Raw genomic sequence first — 20,387 nt, 5'->3', positions numbered from 1 at the left:
TGTTGGTCAAATTGTCTCAGCTTTGGGCATTCGACAGGGTTGGCTTTTGTGTCCTTTTGATATGTACCCATCATTCTTTGAGAATTTTCTTCCTTTCAGGCTCCAGGTTCATCTTTTATTTTCCCTGCTTCCAGCCCCGGAATCAACCAGCTTTCCAAGAAGCTGTGGTTCCTTTGACTGGAGGATAATTTTTAGAAACCAAGATCTGGGTATAGGTGAGCTCACTGCTACTGGGGTATCATTGCTGGAATGATAATAAATGCTTATATACAGCTGCATCGATGTACGTGTGTGTGTAGACATTTTTATACATATTAAAAACCATGAAGTCATACTCTTACTTCCAATTCTAACCTAACTCCACAGGGTTCAATTTAGCCTTTCTTTTCTCCTTATTTGTACTTTCTCTGACATTGAAAGACCTCCCTCTCTTTCTCCACACTTGTTACTTACTTACTTACTTAATACCTTATTTGTTCAGTCCTAGTAAACCCATAAAATCGTTTCATAATTGCCAACCACTTTTTCTGTGAGAAGCAAATTTGTTATCTACAATATAACATTTGTACAGTTCTCTTTGCCTTTAGCATTACAGTGTCCAGTGAAAATAATGTGTTCTAAAATTGCTTAGTTCTTTTCATCCTCTTCAGAGTGATTATATTATTCATTTTTAGTAGAATTAGCTTTACTTGTTATTTTAGGAGCTCCCTCTCCTGGACTACATCCTGTTTGATATTTATTTATTTATTTCTGGAATATGTGAAATATTATTAATGTTCTAAGAGTGAGAACCATATAGAAAAGAATTCTCAGTGAAGTGTTGTTACCCCCTCATTTTTATTTTTATTTATTTATTTTTTTTATTTATTTATTTATTTATTTTTATTTATTTTTTTTTTATTGCAGTAACATTGGTTTATAACATTGCAAAAATTTCAGGTGTACATCATTGTACTTCTATTTCTGCATGGACTACATCATGTTCACCACCAAAATACTAATTACAACCCATCACCACACACATGTACCGAATTATCCCTTTCACCCTCCACCCTCCCCCCTTCCCCTCTGGTAACCACCAATCCAATCTCTGTCCCTATGTGTTTGTTTATTGTTGTTATTATCTACTACTTAATGAAGGAAATCATACGGTATTTGGCCTTCTCCCTCTGACTTATTTCACTTTGCATTATACCCTCAATGTCCATCCATGTTGTCACAAATGGCTGGATTTCGTCGTTTCTTATGGCTGAGTAGTATTCCATTGGGTATATATACCACAGCTTCTTTATCCATTCGTCCCTTGATGGGCACTTAGGTTGCTTCCAAGTCTTGGCTATTGTGAATAAGGCTGCAATGAACACAGGGGTGCATGTACCTTTGCAAATTGGTGTTTTCAAGTTCTTTGGATAAATACCCAACAGTGGAATAGCTGGATCATATGGTAGTTCTATCCTTGATTTTTTGAGGAATCTCCATACTGTTTTCCATAGTGGCTGCACCAGTTTGCACTCCCACCAGCAGTGTATGACCCCCTCATTTTTAATACCCTATTCCCATTCTTTCCACCCCATTCCCAGTCACTCCTTCTAAGTAAGTGATCTCATCAGTTTCCAGTTTATTCCTCCTGATTTAGTTTACACAAACCTGTATATGAGATCCCATTCTTACATGTACTTGAGCTGTCTTAGATTCTGAATTGCATTTTGCTGTTTTCACTTAATAGTTTATTCTGGAAATTACTTCAGACAGTTCACAGAGGTCTTCCTCATTGTTTTTATGACTGCTTAGTACTCCTGTGTGTGCATGTACCATAGTTTATTCAGTGACTCTCCTATGTATTGGCTTTTAGATTGTTCCCTCAATGTTTTGCACTTATAAATAACACAACAATGAATAGCCTTGTCCATATGTATTTTTCTGTTGTTGGAAGTGTAGCTTCAGGGTTGATTCCTACAAGTATGGTTGCTGGTTCAAAAGGTAATTGCATATGTATTTTTGGATGATATTGCCAAAGGCACCCTCCAGCAGGGTTGTACCAGTTTGCATTTCCACTAGCCGTGTATGAGAGTATCCCAGTAGCAGTGAACAAACCTGCTGCTCGGATCTTGGAGAAATAGCATTCTCCAATAGAAAGCTCAACAACAGAATGTGTTGTCATAACTTTTAATTTTCACCAATGTGATAGGTGAGAAATGGTATCTCGTTGTTTTAATTTGCATTTTCTTTGAATGAGAGTGAACATTTATTCCTATGTTTAAGAGCCATTTCTCTATATTTTTTGAATTGTTGGGTTCGTGTCATTCCCCCATTTTTCTATCTGGTTTTTCATCCGTTGTCCCTCAATTTTTAAGAGTGTTTTCATATATTAGGAATATTAGCCCTTTGTCTGAAATATATTTTGCAAACATTTTCTCCTAGTTTCTCAGTTGATTTTTTACTTTGGTTATGGCAGTTTATTTTTTTTTTAACGTAGTCAAATTCATCAATCTTATCTCTGAATTTTGTGTCATGGTTAGAAACTATCTCAAAGTTAAATATATGTATTTTTTTCTATTATGTGTATGGTTTTATTTTTTACATTTAACTCCCTAATCCATTTGGAAACCACTGTGTAATCCGAGGTCACAAAAATTTACTGCTGTGTTTTCTTCCACAGAGTTACTAGTTTTAGCTCTTACATTTAGGTCTTTGATCTGTTTGGAGTTAATTTTCGTATGTGTAGGTGTAGATTCTTTTGCAAATGAATGTCCAGTTGTTCCAGCACTATTGCTAAAAGGACTCCATTGAATTTTGTTGGCACCCTTTTCGATAATGAATTGACCATAAATTCAAAATTTTATTTCTTGACTCTGAGTTCTATTCTATTAATCTGTCTATCTGTCTTTATGCCAGTACCATACTGTCTTAATTTACTGTAGCATTGTAGTAAGTTTTGAAATCAGGACATGCGAATACTATTACTTTGTCCTTTTTTATTTTTTCAAGCTATTTGGAGTCTCCTGTATTTCCATATGATCAACTTGTCATTTTATGCAAAAAAGGCAGTTGACATTTTGATATTGATGTGTTGCATCTTTAGATCAGTTTGTGGAGCATCGTAGTCTTAATATTATTTAGGTATTTAATTTCTTTCAACAGTGTCTTTCACTTGTCAGTGTATAGATCTCATGCTTCTTTTGTTAAATTTATTCCTACATATTTTATTCTTTTTGATACTATTGTAAATGGAATTTCTTTCTTAATTTTGTTTTTGGATTGATAACTCCTGATTTTAGTGAGTTGATTTTATATCCTAGTGTACTATCATATCACCTACAAATAGCCCTAGTTTTACTTCTTCTTCTACCTCTAACTGATTTATCATGTGTAATTGAATTGGCTAATATCTTTAGTACAGTCTTGAATAGTTGCAGAGATAGTGGGCATCCTTGATTTGTTCTTCATCTTAGCAGAAGTGCCTGTAGTGTTTCCCCACTTAATAAGATACTACCTTTAGAAATAAGGGGTGTGTGTGTGTGTTTTGTTAGGGAAGTATCCCTCAGCTCCTATTTGCTTAGATTCTTCTTTGCTAATATTTTACATATTTTCCATTGATATTCATAAGTTTTTTGGTTCACATTTTCTTTTAATGTCTCTTATCAGGTTGAGATGTCAATATTATATTTTTTCCTAAAAATTACAAAAGAATTAGGAAGTTTTCCTTCATTTTCAATGCCCTGGAACAATTTATAGAGCATTAGCACTACAGCTAAAAGCAGTCCTGGCCTTCTGCTATCTGTCTCCCAATATTTCCTCCAAAAAGAATATTGAACAAAGGAATGATAGAGTAGTAAATCTAGACAAAATCCACATCCTTAGCATAACTTAAAGGCAGGATATCAAAAGTTCCCAGCATATGTAAGAAAAAGACTAAAATTGCAAATCCCAGGAGACACTCCCCCAGTGAAGGCAGTTCTCCTCGTTCTTTAATAATGAAATTAATTAGTATCAAAAGAACACTGCAGTGAGGTGACCTTCGTCTGGTTTCACCAGTTGATAAGATTTTGCCGTATCTGCTTTATTTCTCTCAATACCATATTTACCGAGCTCTTTGAAACTGTGTCTTGGACCTCATGACTTGACCCCTAACCATTTAGTAAGTGTCTCTTAAAAATAAGGATATTTCCACAAATAAGGGTGTGTTTTTAAAAGTTTATATAAATATTTTTCACACAGAGGAGGTTCTGTTCTACGTAATGGCTAAAATTTTCCTCAGGAATCATTCTTTCTGCATTTACTGACGTAATCATATGATTTTTTTCCTCCACTGTTCTGTGACTACATTTGTTGAATTCTCTTTATTGACTAACCCTGCATTCTGGAATCCAGTTTGGTCATGGTGTGTTGATATATTATCCCTTTTCAATATTTTTAGATTTGAATTTTTTATATTTTCTTTAGGTTTCATGAATGAGATTGGCCTATAATCTTCCTTTTTTATTATCCTCTTTAAGGTTGGATATAAAAGTTTCATTAGCTTCATAAATCTGTTGAGGAGGATATACCCTTCCCCCATCTTGGAATGGCATGTTTGAAGAAACCTGCCAGAAAAACCATCTGGGCCTTGAGTTTCCATTGTCGATTTTTTTTAACTTATTCAAATTATGTAATGCTTATAGAATTTTTGAAGTTTTCTGTGTGTTGATTTTGTAGAACCTATTTTTTTTAGAGATTTATGCATTTCATGCAGGCTATTTACATAATGTTTTTTTTTCATGATGTCCTGCATTTGTGAGGTGTGGAGGGCCTATGTGAGGTCCCTTTTAGCATTCCTGCATTGAATAACGTTAGATTCTCTTTTTTATCAATCTTGAGAGAATTATATTAGTAACACTGGTTTAAAATAAAATATTTGGCAGGTGGATCTTCTGTGGTGTTTGTGGACTTTATTTTGTAAAATTACTGGACATTTTTCTTTTCTTTCTAATTCGTTTTTGTTTGTTGCTTTTTTCTAGATTCTTGTGATGAATGTTTAGATCATTAATTTTTAGGTTTTCTTCTATACTCATATGTATTTACGTATGTAAATTTTTTGTACTTCTTTAACTGCATTAAACATAAATGGATGCAAGCATATTATGATTCAGTTTAAGATAATTTCTATATGGAAATTTAGAAAATAGTGCCTTAGATCCAGGTATGCTTTTTCCTTCTTTCTCCCAACTTCTTATTTTTGAAAATTATCAAGCCAAACAAGAATATTAAAAATATATATGTAGTTAATTACCCTTCACGTAGAGTTAACTTTGGTTATTAACATTTTACCTTACTTTTTCTCTTTATATGCACCTTTCTTCTTGGCCTACTTGATGGTAAGTAGCAGTTATCATTAAATTTCACCTCTCAAATACTTCTATGTGCATCTCCTAAGAATAAAGACATTCTCCTACATAGCCACAATATTATTATCATAATAATTCAGTCTTATCATATAATACAGAGTCCGTATTTAAATTTTTATAATTTTTCTAAAAATGCCATTTGTAAAATATGTTTCTAGTATCCATTCTAGATTCATACATTGCATTTGGATGTTGGGCTTTTTATCTTAGTGTCATCCTACCACTTATTTCCCTGTGAGTTTGGTTTTTTTGAAGTTTTCAGTTTTCTTGTGGAATGTCTGCTTTCTAGGTTTGAAGTTTTCCCTCATGATTAGAATAAGGTTAAACATTTTTGCCAAGAATACTGTAGAGGTGGTGTGTAATTATCTTTCTTTAAATAAACTTTTTATTTCATAATGATTTTAATTTACAGAAAGTTACAAAGATAATACAGAGAGTTCCTGTGTACACCTCTTCTAATTTCTATCATTGTTAACATCTTACATCATTCAGATACATTTGTCAAAAGTAAGAAACTGACATTGGTATTAACTAAACTCTAGACTCTATTTGTATTTCACCAGTTTTTCCATTAAAGTCATTTTTTGTTCCAGGATCCATCCAATCTGGGGTACCACACTGCATTTATTTGTCACGTCTCCCAGTCTCTTCTGGTCTGTGACAGTTTTTCAATATTTTTTTGTCTTTCATGACTTTGGATGTCTTGACAGACTCTGCCTGGTGTCCTGTAGAATATCCCCTAATCTGGGTCTGTTGTTTTTGTCATGGTTAGACTGGAGATACAAGCTTTTAGAAAGAGGAGGTGAAATGTCCTTTTCATCCCATCATATCTGGGTACGTGATATCCATGTGACACCACTAGTGATGTTAACCTTGATCACTTGGCTAAGGTGGTGTCTGCCAGGTTTCTCCTCTCTAAAGTTACTGTTTTTCCTTTTCCAGACTCTCTTCTTTAAAAGCAGCTCACTAAGTGTAGCTCACCCTGAGGGCAGGGGTGCAGGATTGGGATTTAAGCTCCACCTTCTATAGGATAGAAAATCTGTATATTTTATCTGGAATTCTTGTATAAGAAAGAATTGTCTCTTTCCCACTTATTTATTTCAGTGTGAACTTGTATATTTATTTTACACTTTGAGTTATCATCAAATGTTACATTATTTCTTTTGCTTTGGACATTGGTGGCTCTTTTAGGTTGATTCCTGTGTCCACTTAAAATCCCCATCCTTTTGTTTTTTGAGGGTTTCTTTCCTGGTACTACTTTCAGATTCATCTTGACTTTACCCTTCCCTGGTCCTAGAATCAGCCATTTCTCCTAGGACCCCTGGTTCCTGTTATTGGAGAATGGTATTTAGAAACCACGGTCTGGGTGCTGGGTCTACTCATTGCTACTGACATGTCATTGCTTCTGTGCCCTCTCAACGACCTCTCTAGGTAATAAATGTATGCATACTCACCCATGTATACTTACATATATCTATAACTGTTTTATTATGTATCCATCTGTATCTATATCAAGCTAAACACGAGTTCATACTGATGCCTCCGACTCCCGTCCAGTACCACAGTGTGCATTCTAGCCTTCCTGTCTTGTTTATCTGTAACTTTTTTCTTTGACACTGGGGAAAACTGGCTCTCACCATCCATCATCCATTTACTTACTTGTTCAACCCCAGTGTACAGGTGACATAGTTTCAGAATAGCCAACCTGTACCTCCATGAGAAACAAATTTACTAACTCAAGTAGTGTTTATGTACACTTGCTTTTGCCTTATAATTTTCAGTCAAAACATCGTTTTCCAAAGTTTGTAATTATTATATCATAGGGCACAGTTTGTTTGGTATATTGATCAACTATAAGCACTTTTTAATTTCCAAATATATGTTGATTGTCTGGTTGTCTTTGTAATATTGATTTCTAGTGTTAACTTTTTTTGTGATCAGATGATAGACATACTCTGTGTGATTTCGATCCTTTGAAATATGTTGAGACTTGCTTTATAGCTCAGCTTATGGTCTATTTTTATAAGTAATTTGTCTGTGACTGAAAAGGAATTGAATTCTGCAGTTTTGGCTTATATCCATGAAGTTCTAGATCCTTATTGATTAAATGTTCCACTCAGACTTTAAATTGTGTCAATATTTGGTGTATTTATTTCATGCCATGTTAATAGATGAATACAGAATTAATAACCCTTTTAAGGAATCCTCCATGTTCATTATAGAAAATTAGAAAATAGAGACAGGTAAAAATTTTTTCAAAATATTAAAATCTTATATTCCTACCACTTTAAAACACCTTAGTGGATGTACATACAAACATCCATATACATGTTTTTCTTTTTACCAAAGGGACACCACATTCTTACTGTTTTATAACCTGATTGCCCTTGTCAATAATTTTTCTATTTTATATTTCTATTGTATTTTGACTTTATTACATCTTCAAAACCCAAATTCTATTCATATTACCCCATTTGGCCCAATTTGATTTGTTCAATTCAGTATCCCAGTGCAAGACTATGCATTCTGTCTGGTTACTAAATCACTGAAATTCCCCTTAATCTAACACATTCCCTTTATTTATGACACTGACATTTTTATGAGACAAGACTACTGATATTGCAAAATTTGCCGTCTTCTGAACTTGTCTGGGTATTGTCCATGGTATAATTTAGCTTATTGTCTACTCTGTTTTTTTGTAAATTGGAAATTATTTTCACTCTTGAGGGATTCATGTTAAACATCTGTGTGAAGTACATCATATGTGGTTATGTGTATTTTATCAAAAGATACAATATATATTAGATCGCACCATTAGTTTTGGAAGATTAAAACTCAATTAAGATAACAGTCTGATTCCCCCATTGTTCAATTCTATTTTTCATGTTATAACTGAATAGAAGTCCCTCTGATCTTGCTTTGGCATTATGGCACCAGTCAGTTCTGTAGTGGTTGTAACGACACTATTTATACTGATCTTAATAAGATTAGGAATTTCAAGGTGGATTTTTAAAAAATTCTATCATGATTTCTACAGTTTTTTATTGACATGATTTGATCAACAGGCTTTTTGGTTACTTTGAAATATAAAGTGATCGGAATGGGCAGGAAAATATATTTGATTTTGTACTGACAACGCATTGTTTAATGAAAAACATAACTGAGAAATGGTTTCTGTTCTCTAAAGAATCATTACATTTTATTTATCTTTCATTTACTTAATATGTTTAATCCAATATAATCAATTTTTCTGCCCTCTTTTTCACAGTATTGGCCATACATAGCTTAATACTCAGACACATACGTTTTTTAACAAAGCCATAAATCTTTTAAATTTTCCCTACTTTTTTGGCCCAAGGTTGGTGAGAATTATCCTGTATCTTCCCTGTCCCCTTCTTGAAATTGAACATTCTTCAAGGATTTTCTGATCCATAATAGTGGTAAATATTTAGAAATGACAATGTAAATGATCCGAGTGCTTATTGCTACTGGCCTTTTTGACATTTTTTCTATTCTATGGAAATTAATCTGTTTAAGATTTTTGTCTTTTGTAGGGTCAGTTTTGATCAGTTTTTTTCCTGTGTTTGTCTTTAACTTTCATAATTTCTTAGTTTTTTGTTTGTTCTCCCCTTTTCTTGATAGTTTAGTTAGTATATCATAGCACATTGATTTTTTTTAGAGAGGTACCTTTTTTTATTTATGTATTAATACTGTTCTTTTCCCAAACCATTATATTCTGGGTTTTATCTTTATTCTTTCTGTTTTCCTTTAGCTTACTTTGATGTTTTTTCTAAATGTTTTAGTAAATTGTTTATTTAATTTGTGTTGAGGTAACAGCTTTTCTCTGAGCATTATAGCTGGAAGGTGTACCTTCTGAAATGTAGTATTTTCATTTTTTGCGTGTCTGTGTTTCTTTAGTTTTACTGTTTATTTCCTTAGTATAATAAAGATTCTGACTCTATTTTTGATTTTTGACTGCTGACAGCTTTCAAGCCCCACCTCTCCTTCTGCCCCACTTTTGGGCAAGCTGATAAAAAGCCTTTGGTGCCAGTGGGAAGTTCAAACCATGCAAACCCCGTCCCGTGCACAGGTACCCCTCAGCCCTGTGCCACACCCTAACCACCATAAAAAACCCTAAGTCAGTCTCTTTTCCCAACCTCTCAAGTCATTTTCAGACCTACCTGGGAACCACCCTACTCTCTCCAGGAAGCCTCATTGTAAGAATAATAAATTTTTTCATACTTTCTTGATGTATGTATATCCAAGTCAGATTTTGTGTGAGCATCCATCCTACCTCTGCTGGTTGTCCACTACATTAATTGCCCTGGTATTTTGTTAATAGAGAGCCTTTATTTTTCTAGATAGAATGCTTTTTATTTTCTGATGTTACTGTTATTTTCAGTGTTATTTTTTGAGGTCAGAGAATGTTTGTATCATCTCACTTGTTTTACACATCCCACAGTTGTCACAGAAAATACTCTTTGCCCTTGACTCATGTCCCCCTCTTTCTGTACTGATCTTCCTTAGTCTCTTCCTGAATCTGGATTGCCATCTTCCAGCTTATATCTAATATTTCCCTTTAATCAGTCCCAGGAACTCTGGTACTCCAAAACTTTCCCCCATATTATAGTTTCCTTATGCTCTCCAGCATCTCCAAATGGAAAGAATTTCTTAAGGTTTTTCATTCAAATACATTTCTGTGAATTGTCTGAAAAAGCATCAGAATACTCATCTGGGAAGTACAAGAATGGTTGGCTTTGACAATAAAGGAAAGGAAGCGAGGACATGGGAAAAGGTATGAACAAACACAGATTTAGCATATTTAGAATGAGGAATACGAGGAATATGAGGAATAATAACACTCAACTGAAGATAAATAAGAACAATAAATTATTTAGCACCTATGATATATCAGGACCTTGTAATTCAGTGATGAAACAATGAAGGATTGTGTCTGCTTTGGGGGAAGTTTAGGGAAATGTAAATCAAGAGAATATCATATAAGGAAATGAATGATATCATAATTGAAAACAAAGGTATGGTGGAAGGAATGAAGTGCTAGAATATATTAAAAAAAAGAGAGACATGGACATACTTAGAGTTAGCACAGGTCAGCCTTTCTAAGGGGTGGGATATTTATCCTGAGACCTAAAGGATGAGAAGGATCCAGCCTAGAGAGTGCCCAGGTCCAAGGACTCGGGCTAGATGAAATAGTCTATGGAAAGCATTAAGTGATTGGGAAGGTTGTACCACATTCTAAGTGCTGAACAGAGGGGATGTGAAAGGAGATAGAGAGCAAAGGGGTCAGTGATTTGACATGGAGCCATACAGGTGAGCAGGAGTCCAGCTGTTTTTGGAAAGAGATTTGGACTGTATTCTGAGAGTAAAGAGAAATCACTAGAGAAACTTAGGATGAGTTCTTAAACTTTGATCTGCAACCAAATCAGTGACAGAAAGATTCAAAATAAAGGTTTTTTTCCTCTTAATTCTAATTTATTTGGTCTGTGACAGTGCCAGGATACCAGATTTATAACAAGCTTGCCAAAGATTCTGGCCCACACCTAAATTTCAGTAACTTCACTATCTTCTATAACTTCTCATATACCTCTCAACTCTTCTTGGCCTTTTTAAAATTTCATAACTACGTTTTAGAATTCCGTAAGCCCTTCACTTATTATGAGTGTTGGTTCTTATTTCTTTCATAGAAGTTTCATATTCTCTGGTATAAGAAATACAAATATTTTTTGTTTTCTTCTTTTGTTTCAGATTTGGATTTACAGTGTGAGGTAATCAGCTATATAGAAATGCCCACTTATGAAAAAGATATATCTTCTACCAAACATCAGAGCATATATAACAGAGAGAAACACTATGAATGTAAGAAATGTCAGAAGAAATTTGGTAGTGGCTATCAACTTATTCTACATCACAGGTTTCATATTGGTGAAAGACCCTATGAATACAAAGAATGTGGGAAGAACTTTCGTAGTAGCTATCAACTTACTCTACATCAAAGATTTCATACTGGTGAGAAACCCTATGAATGTACAGAATGTGGGAAGAACTTTAAAAGTGGTTATCAACTTACTGTACATCAGAGATTTCATACTGGTGAGAAAACCTATCAATGTAGGGAATGCGGGAAGGCCTTTATTTATGCCTCACACATTGTTCAGCATGAGAGAATTCACACTGGGGGGAAGCCTTATGAATGTCAGGAATGTGGGAAGGCCTTTAGTCAAGGTGGACACCTTAGAATTCATCAAAGAATTCATACTGGCGAGAAACCCTATAAATGTCAGGAATGTGGGAAGGCTTTCAGTAGGCGCTCAAACCTTGTTGAACACAGGCAAATTCATACTGTTGAGAAACCATATGTATGTGAGAAATGTGGGAAGGCCTTCAGAAAAGGTCATCAACTTACTGTACATCAGAGTGTTCATACTGGTAAAAAACCATATGAATGTAGAGAATGTGGGAAGGGCTATACCACTGCCTCATACCTTATTCTACATCAAAGAATTCATAAAGGTGGGAAACCATATGAATGTAAGGAATGTAAGAAAACCTTTACCTTGTATAGAAATCTTACTCGGCATCAGAATATTCATACTGGTGAGAAACTTTTTGAATGTAGGCAGTGTGGGAAGGCCTATACTACTGGCTCAAAACTTTTTCAACATCAGAAAACTCACACTGGTGAAAAGCCCTATGAATGTAAGGAATGTGGAAAGGCCTTTAGTTTGCATGGGTATCTTAATCAACATCAGAAAATTCATACTGGTGTGAAACCCTGTGAGTGTAAGGAGTGTAAAAAAACTTTTACCTTGTATAGAAATCTTATTCGGCATCAGAGTGCTCACACTGGTAAGAAACTTTTTGAATGTAAGAAATGTGGCAAGGCCTATAGTACTGGCTCCAACCTGGTTCAGCATCAGAAAACTCATACTGGTGAGAAGCCCTATGAATGTAAGGAATGTGGGAAGGCCTTTAGCTTGCATGGGTATCTTAATCAACATCAGAAAATTCATACTGGCGTGAAACCCTATGAGTGTAAGGTTTGTAGAAAAACCTTTACTTTCTATAGAAATCTTACTCTGCATGAGAGTATCCATACTGATGAGAAACCTTTTGAATGTAAGGAATGTGGGAAGACCTTTAGACGTAGTTCACACCTTACTGCACATCAGAGCATTCATGCTGACCAAAAGCCCTATGAATGTCAGGAATGTGGAAAGGCCTTTAAAATGTATGGATACCTTACACAACATCAGAAAATTCATACTGGTGGGAAACCCTATGGATGTAAGGAATGTGGGAAGGCTTTCAGTCGTGCTTCAAACCTTGTTCAACATGAGAGAATTCACACTGGTGAAAAACCATATGTGTGTAAGAAGTGTGGGAAGGCCTTCAGATATGGTTCAGCCCTTAAAGCACATCAGGGAAGTCATACAGATATGAGACTCTAAGAACACACGGAATAGGAGAATGCCTTTAGGCATGGCCCAAGCTTTGTTAACCTCAGACAATTCACACTGGTAAGAAATGACTGAAAGTTAGTCTTTGAGGTATGTCTTTACCAAACAAGAGAATTCATAATGCAGTTCATGCCACTTTAGAAAGCCTTCAGTGCCACTCCTGTTTTAATGGAATATCTGACTATTCAAACAATGGCAAATTAAGAAAAAAATGGGAGGGCCGGCCCCGTGGCTTGGTGGTTAGGTGAGCGCGCTCCACTGCTGGCGACCCGGGTTCGGATCCCGGGTGTGCACCGACGCGCTGCTTCTCCGGCCATGCTGAGGCCGCGTCCCACATACAGCAACTAGAAGGATGTGCAGCTATGACACACAACTATCTACTGGGGCTTTGGGGGGAAAAATAAATAAATAAAATCTTTAAAAAAAAAAAAAAAAAAAGAAAAAAATGGGAATCCCAATTTCTTCATGCCTACAACATGCATGGCATGGAATTTTTAATTAAATTTGTTAATTTCATGCATGGCTTAAAAAAAGCCTTCTGTATTAGTTATCAATGGCTGTGTTACAAATTACCCCATGTCTTAATGGCTTATCACAACAATAAACAATTCTCACAGTTTCTGTGGGTCAGAAACTCAGAGGTGACTTGGTTGAGTGCGTCTGGATTGGGTTTTTCGTGAGACTGAAGTCATCTGAAGGCTTGACTAGGGACTGAAGGATCTGCCCCAAGGGGGCTCACTCACATTGGCTGTGGGCTGAGAGAGAGAGAATCAGGAGAAAGCCATCCTCATCCACAGTGGACCTGATACAGATGAGGAAATCCTGGACTTGGAGTTGAGGCTGTAAATGGATGAGACTCTGGGGCTTCTTGAGCTTATTTTACATGAGGTAAGAATATAAACAGTTCGTACTCTGAGAACCAGTGGTGATGTTTTAAAAATATATCCACAAATTATTTGAAACTGCACCCTTCAAAACTGAAGCCTAATTCCCCTTCCTTTAAATGTGAGCTGAACCTAGTCACTTGCTTCTAATGAACAGAATGTGCACGAGAGCTTTCTCCTGGTGCTCATGCTCACTTGCTCATTCACTCTCTCGCTCAGTCAGATCAGCTCATCTCTAATAGCAGCTGAGGCTTCTGACAGGCCCTTTTATAAAAGAGAATTTCACTGAATGTTGATTCTCTTGGGTATCACTTCTGCGGTCTTAACCAAGGGTTTTTTATAGTCCTACTCTACGGAGGCCAGATCATGCTGGGAGGAGTATAATTGACTGATATCCCCACCTGCTCCCTGTCTGAAGTAACCACCATGTTAATGTAGAGGCCAGGCTGTCACGGGCTGCCCCCAGCCAGTTTTCTGAGAACAGTGGGGTACTAATGCAGGTCAATTCTTGTGAGATCTGGACCTCCTCAACTGTGCAACCGGATCAAGAACTCCCCATTAGCCTGGCTGGAACGCATGTCTTAGAACTGCAAGCACTTGAATAGTTTTTTCCTACACAATCTCCCTTCGTCCTCTCTTCTTCAGGGTTGTCAGACTTCATCAGAGCCTGAAGACTCACACTGCCTCCCTGGTTCTCCTCTTTTCCCTTTCTAGGCAGTTACCCCAGTCTCCTGTGTGTATCTGGTCCTGAGTTGTTTGCTCTTCAGAGGACCCAGGTGAACACACACCCTCTCGTACCTTTAGGTTATATTTTCCTAACAGAGCCCCGGATTTGATCTGTGTCCAAAGACTATTTCTAAAGTTTAGCATCATTTGCCTTCTGAAGAGGCTGAGAATTTCCAAAACCAGCAGTCTTGGTTTACTTGTGTTTACCAGACCTTCTTCACCTGATCTAACTTTTTGCACTTTACTCGAGGCAGCAAGAAGCTAGATGGCGCCTTCAGCACTCTGCCTGGATGTCTCCTTGGCTAAATCACCCAGTTCATGAGGTATATTTTCTACTTTCACGTTACCACATGCGATGATGTCACTAGACTGTCTGCTACTACACAGCAAGGATCCCTTTGCCCCCGTCTCCAGTGACATTTTTCTCAGTTTTCTGTAAGCCCTCACTAGTAGCCTCCACAGAAGCCTCCAAGTGTCTGCTAACAGTATCTTCAAGGCCCTTCTAGGTTCCACCCACTTTGTGAACCCAAAGCCACCCTGACGTTTTATTTTGTTTCACTCGCATCCTCTTCTAGGCACCAAAATCTGTGTCAGTTATCTCTCGCTGCATTCCAAAGTACTCCCAAAATTAGTGGCTTAAAATCTGAATAAATGTGTATTTTTCTCGCATTTCTGTGGGTCAGTAATTTGGGAGCAGCCAGGCTGGCGGTTCTAGGGGTCTCCTGAGGTTGCAGTTATCTCCAGGCTTGAGTGGGGCTGGAAGATCTGCTGTCAAAGATGGCTTAGTTATGTGGCTGGGAAGTTCATACTGGCAAGTTATTTCCTCTCCAATAGGACCTCTCCATGTGTCGTGTGTGAGTCCTTGGGACGTGATAATTGGCTTTTCTCAGAAATGATCCTTGTTACAATCTAGCCTTGGAGTCACCCCTGCCACATTCTGTTCATTAGCAGCGAGTCAGTAAGTCCAGCCCACATTCAGTAGGAGAGGAATTCAGCTTCAGTTTTCGAAGGAAGAAATGTCAAACCATTTGCAGACATATTTTTAATCACAACACCACTCAATCATTGTTAAAACTCTCAAAAATTAATACTGATAAACTTGTTAATGTTATGTATGCAGAAATGCTTTTAACCATAACATACCTTACCTGTCATCATTGCTGTTCTACCATCTTACTACCTGTGTGTCATTGGCCAAGATATTTATCGTCTTTAGGCATCATTTGTAAAGTGCTCATCAGGAACCTACGCGATAGTCCTGTAATGGGGATTAATTACAGTAGTACCTGTGAAACCTTGGAAGATTATCTGGCGTGTAGCCTATGTTCAATAAACATGAGCTGTTTGTATTACCATCATTATTTGTTTTACTGATAGTTAATTTTTATGAGTAAGATTCTAATGATTTAATTAATTTAGAACAGCTTCTCAAAGCCACTCATCTATTATTAAATTTTAAATAATTTTGGAAATAAGTATATGATTTAGTGTGTGTAAAAATTTTGATAATAGCATCAATTCATATTCTCTGTTCACAATTTAACATTAAGTAGGAGTTAATAATGGAATAGGAAAAAGTTAATTGTCCTTTTGGAGATTTTCCAAAATTTGTAATATAAATATTTATTTTCTAATCAGTATTTACTCTAGGTTAATATATTGCATTTGGGGTTTTTTTCCTATTTTTTTTCCTCTAGGGTAGTACCACCATTTTCTTTATGTCTTTGATTTTTTTCTAACCTGTCCAAAGAGTGCCCACATTCTTGATTTGTATCCTCATGGTATGGTTTAACTCGTTGATATGTCCCTTATTTTTCCTATAAATTGGAAATTATGTCCAGAGACTTCATTAAGTTGAGATTAAACATTTTGGGCCAGAACATTTCATGATTGATGCTGCATACTTCTGAAAGCACAAATGTCAGTTTTTTACATTATTATTTATACTAAGGTGGCAACTACCAGCTCTCCATTGAAAAGATCCATTTTGCAATTAGAAACTTGATTGGTGTTACATTGATACATTCATTTGAAAATATAATCCCTTTAATGCATGCAGGAAATCAGGATTGAAACAAAATTTTATTTTGTTCATCTATCCATGGCATCTATACAATGCCTGTTAAAGGCTAGAGATAGTTAATAAAGCTTTGGATAGAAGCAATAGTTAACTTATGAGGCTAGAAGAAAGCAAAATAAACTCCATAACAATATTAAGAAAATCAATAAAACTAGATATAGAGATTAATGATTTGGAAATAAAAATGTAGTTTTTACTTAACCCACCCACCCCCTGCCCTTTCTGTGGAACATGAACTAAATCAGTAAATAAAGTCAAGAAAAATTTTAAAAGATGACACCATTATAGAATCATGACTAACAACAAGGATAGATAGAGAGATGAAGGAAATTTTTTAAATTAAAAGTTAACGCATGTTTATACCAAAATATTTACAAATCTCTAACACGTTTTTAGATGAATTATATTTGTAAAGAGTATTGTTTATCAAACATGACCCTACATGATGCAGGAAATCTGAATTTTAAAAAGACAACTGAAAACAAGATCTCTGTGCTTAAAATGTACAGTCTAACTAACGGCTCCTCAATAAAAATATCAAGGAAGATTTTATTCCTAATAAAAATTTTCATCCATTGTTACATGTTTAATAGAATTTTTGTCACAACATTTTGACAGTAGCTCTTTAACTTTAAAACAGTTGTGCAACAGAAAGTAATTTTTCTGAAACAGTCAATTTGGAACTCTTCTGGATCAATATATTCTAGACAAAGAAAAGGAGCATTGGTCTAACTCCCTGTTTTTTCTTTTGATTTTTCTAAGCTTTATATGTTGTTTTGCAAATGGGATGAATTATATATATATGATTCCATCAATTTTATTGATGGAATTATTTTTTAACATTTTGGAACTAGAAATGCAGCTTACAGTTGTTAGCTACCTAAAATCACTTCCAGCCCTATAAAAGAATCATTACCTTTACAAACTAACGAACATCTCACATTATGCATTGTCAGCCAAAAGTCTGTAGTGTTAATGTTATCAGTTATTATAATCTGCTCATCCAGACCCCTTGTGTTCACACAGGGAATCATTCCTTGACATCATTTCCCCTATGCAATTGTAAGGGGATTGTGTATACACGTAACACAATGCAGAATGGTTTTGCTATAGGTCAGAATACCACTGGTACTTGATGGTACTTGAAAAATGGTTTGTATTCTCAGATAAGTCAATGAAGCACTGAATACTAAATCCTGCTCTTGGAACAACCTTTAAAAGCACATGGTCAGCCTCTCAAAAGACCGGAGTGTGTGCTGTGTTGAAGCCTTGTCATCACCCAGTGTATCTAAATATTAGATACACTGGAACTTCCATTCCCCATGTCTGCTAAAATTTGAATGTGAAACCATATGCTGAAGTGCTGCCAGAACCTAAACGGGTGACTCTCAAACTGGAACTTCAGTCACTGTGTCATGTGAAGGAGCCCTAGTGGGTCAGCAGTCACCTCACGTGAAGACATGCAATTAGCTGCCTTTTTCTGTACACATAGTACTGTTACCTTTTACAAAAGGAAAAACCTTCCAGCTGAAGCTGGAATATTCCTAAATGTTTTAAAACTCAATTGATCAATATTGAGGCTACTGATAATTTTTCACTATTAAGTCAAACTCTAGCTTGAATATTGTGAGTTTCAGATGGAGTTTGTAAACAGCAGTCTGTAATTAGCAGTCTGTAATTGCACAGTCGTAGCTTATATGTACTAGGGCCTTTACTAAATGCTGCTCTCTACTGTTGTAATTTATCATCTGATAACTGAAAATGTAATGTCCTGTAAGTCTACTTGTCTACTTAAAAATATATTTATTTTTTTAACTAGCCCGTTAAGTATCTTGTATATGTATTTATTGGCCAATCGTTTTATTTTCTGTGACTTTCCTGTTTGTTTCTTTTGCCCATTTTCTCAACTTACTGATTTATAGAATATACACATATACCCTGGACCTTGATTCTTTCCTTCTTGTGTATGGTGCCTTTTTCCTAGAGTGAGTTTTTAAAGTACATTCATGATTTATCTTATCATACTGATAATTTCCCCCCTTGTACCATCATATTATATTTGGATATTTTCAACCTAACCAAAAACTGCTAATCTATTTATATTTTTAATAGAATGTGGGATTCCTAAGTATTCAGTCATATCTATGAATAAAAATGAATTTTTCTTTTCAAATACTTATTATTTCTTTACTTTTCTTAAAATAAATATCATTATGTTGAAAATTAGGAGTATTAGCCAGAAACTCATCCTTTACCCAATTTAATGGAAATTGGGTAATATTTTACCATTACCAATATTTTACGATTAAACTGATATTTGCTTTGTTATATCCAAGAATGTTCTACAGTTAGGGCTAAATTCTTATTTTTTTCAAACGCCATTGCATCTTTTGCTGTGTTCCTATATTGTTCTCCTTTAACATGTTAATGTGATAATTTATACTGATTTGTTGTTTTAAACCATTTCTGGAATATAACGTGCTCAGCCATGGCATATTATTCTTTTGATAAACTGCTCAGTTTTTCTTGTGACTAACTTGTTCAGAAGTTTTGTAGAAATATACAAAGTTGATATTAATATTGATGTTTGTATATTAACATTCAAAATTAAGAAATTAATATTCTTAATTTTTTGTTATTGCCATTATATGTTCATTAAAAATTAGATAGAACTTGCCTCTAAACTCATATGATCCTGTGTTTCATTTCATTTTCCTTCATGTGGTTTTAATATTAGAGTGTTAACTACTTTCCCAAATTCATCTGACACGCTAGTATTTCCATTTCTACTTTGTTTGAACGCAGCAGATTACCTGACTACCTGCCCCAGCACCATTCCTCTGAGCACTTCCCATCTTGGTAGTACCACTGGATCCCACATAAAAGGAGCATCCCTAAATGAGCCCCACAGTGAAAATCAAGTGTCAACGTGTTCTTGGCCAAGAACACACTGGAGCTCAGGCCTCTTCTACAAGAGTATAAAATGCCGTTTGGCTGCTTAGCTATGTTTGGATACTTACCAGCAATCTTAACGATAGTGTAGATTCTTTAATGTATGAAGGGTTTTAAAGCAGGGTGAGAAATATCCACTAATAGTTTTACTTTGTTTAATAGGCAATGCTTAAAGTTACAATTTGTCAAATAATTATCATTTCATTAAACAGTCAGCATTCCTCTAGATTTGCACTGTCAGATACAATAGCCACTAGCTACTTGTGGCTAATTAAATTTAAAGTTAATTAAAATTAAAAATTAGATTCATCCCTGGAACTAGCCAATAACCAAGTGTTCAATAGCCATGTGTATTGGACTTTACAAATAAAGAAGTTTTCTATCATCATAAAACTTTCTATCAGATAGGAATATTCTGAATACCTACATTCTACTTACATAAATAAAGAGAATCTTATGGATTTAACAAATTAAAAATTGCCAAGCTTTTATTCAACATTTGTAAAACTAATTGAGTACCTTAAGGCTATATATTAAAAAGCATAAATCTTTATCAGATATTTGAAAGTATCTTAATTCTTTTCTAGTAGAAACATATGCAAAAAATATTCTAATGTTTTAAAAAATAGTAAATTGGAAAAAAAACTTGATTTACATTTTGTTTATTACTATTTTTATGTTTATACTTGTTCATATTCTTATTTCTTACCATTTTTCCCCTATGATTTTGGTAATGGGACAATTATAGATAATTCCTGCAGTTTCCATGTTTTTACCTGAGAGACACACACATGAAGTGTAATCGCAAAAAGAGAACGTTTTAGGATCTAGCTTATCAACCAGATATTTCTTGATCGGGGCCCAGGTCTCGGTGACCTTATGG

The 20,387-nt window shown here is 35.3% G+C and overlaps 1 protein-coding gene across 1 annotated transcript; it reads left to right on the top strand.

Moving 5' to 3' along the window:
- Positions 1-1,536: 1,536 nt before the first annotated feature.
- On the top strand, positions 1,537-16,000 carry ZNF573 (zinc finger protein 573). Its single transcript, XM_087422120.1, has one exon. It carries the CDS (start codon positions 11,189-11,191, stop codon positions 12,851-12,853), a length of 1,665 nt encoding a protein of 554 aa, XP_087278246.1. The 5' UTR covers positions 1,537-11,188; the 3' UTR covers positions 12,854-16,000.
- The last annotated feature ends 4,387 nt before the right edge of the window (positions 16,001-20,387 follow it).

This window comes from Ceratotherium simum, chromosome 33 (assembly GCF_057802395.1).
Source record: "Ceratotherium simum simum isolate JZ-2026a chromosome 33, ASM5780239v1, whole genome shotgun sequence".
Lineage (NCBI taxonomy): Eukaryota > Metazoa > Chordata > Mammalia > Perissodactyla > Rhinocerotidae > Ceratotherium > Ceratotherium simum.
The sequence above is the reverse complement of the archived record's forward strand: the minus strand, read 5'-3'. Positions and strand labels throughout refer to the sequence as shown.

Bases quoted from the DNA above. Each gene is read 5' to 3' on its own strand.
- ZNF573 (XM_087422120.1), top strand. From the start codon at position 11,189: ATGCCCACTTATGAAAAAGATATATCTTCTACCAAACATCAGAGCATA.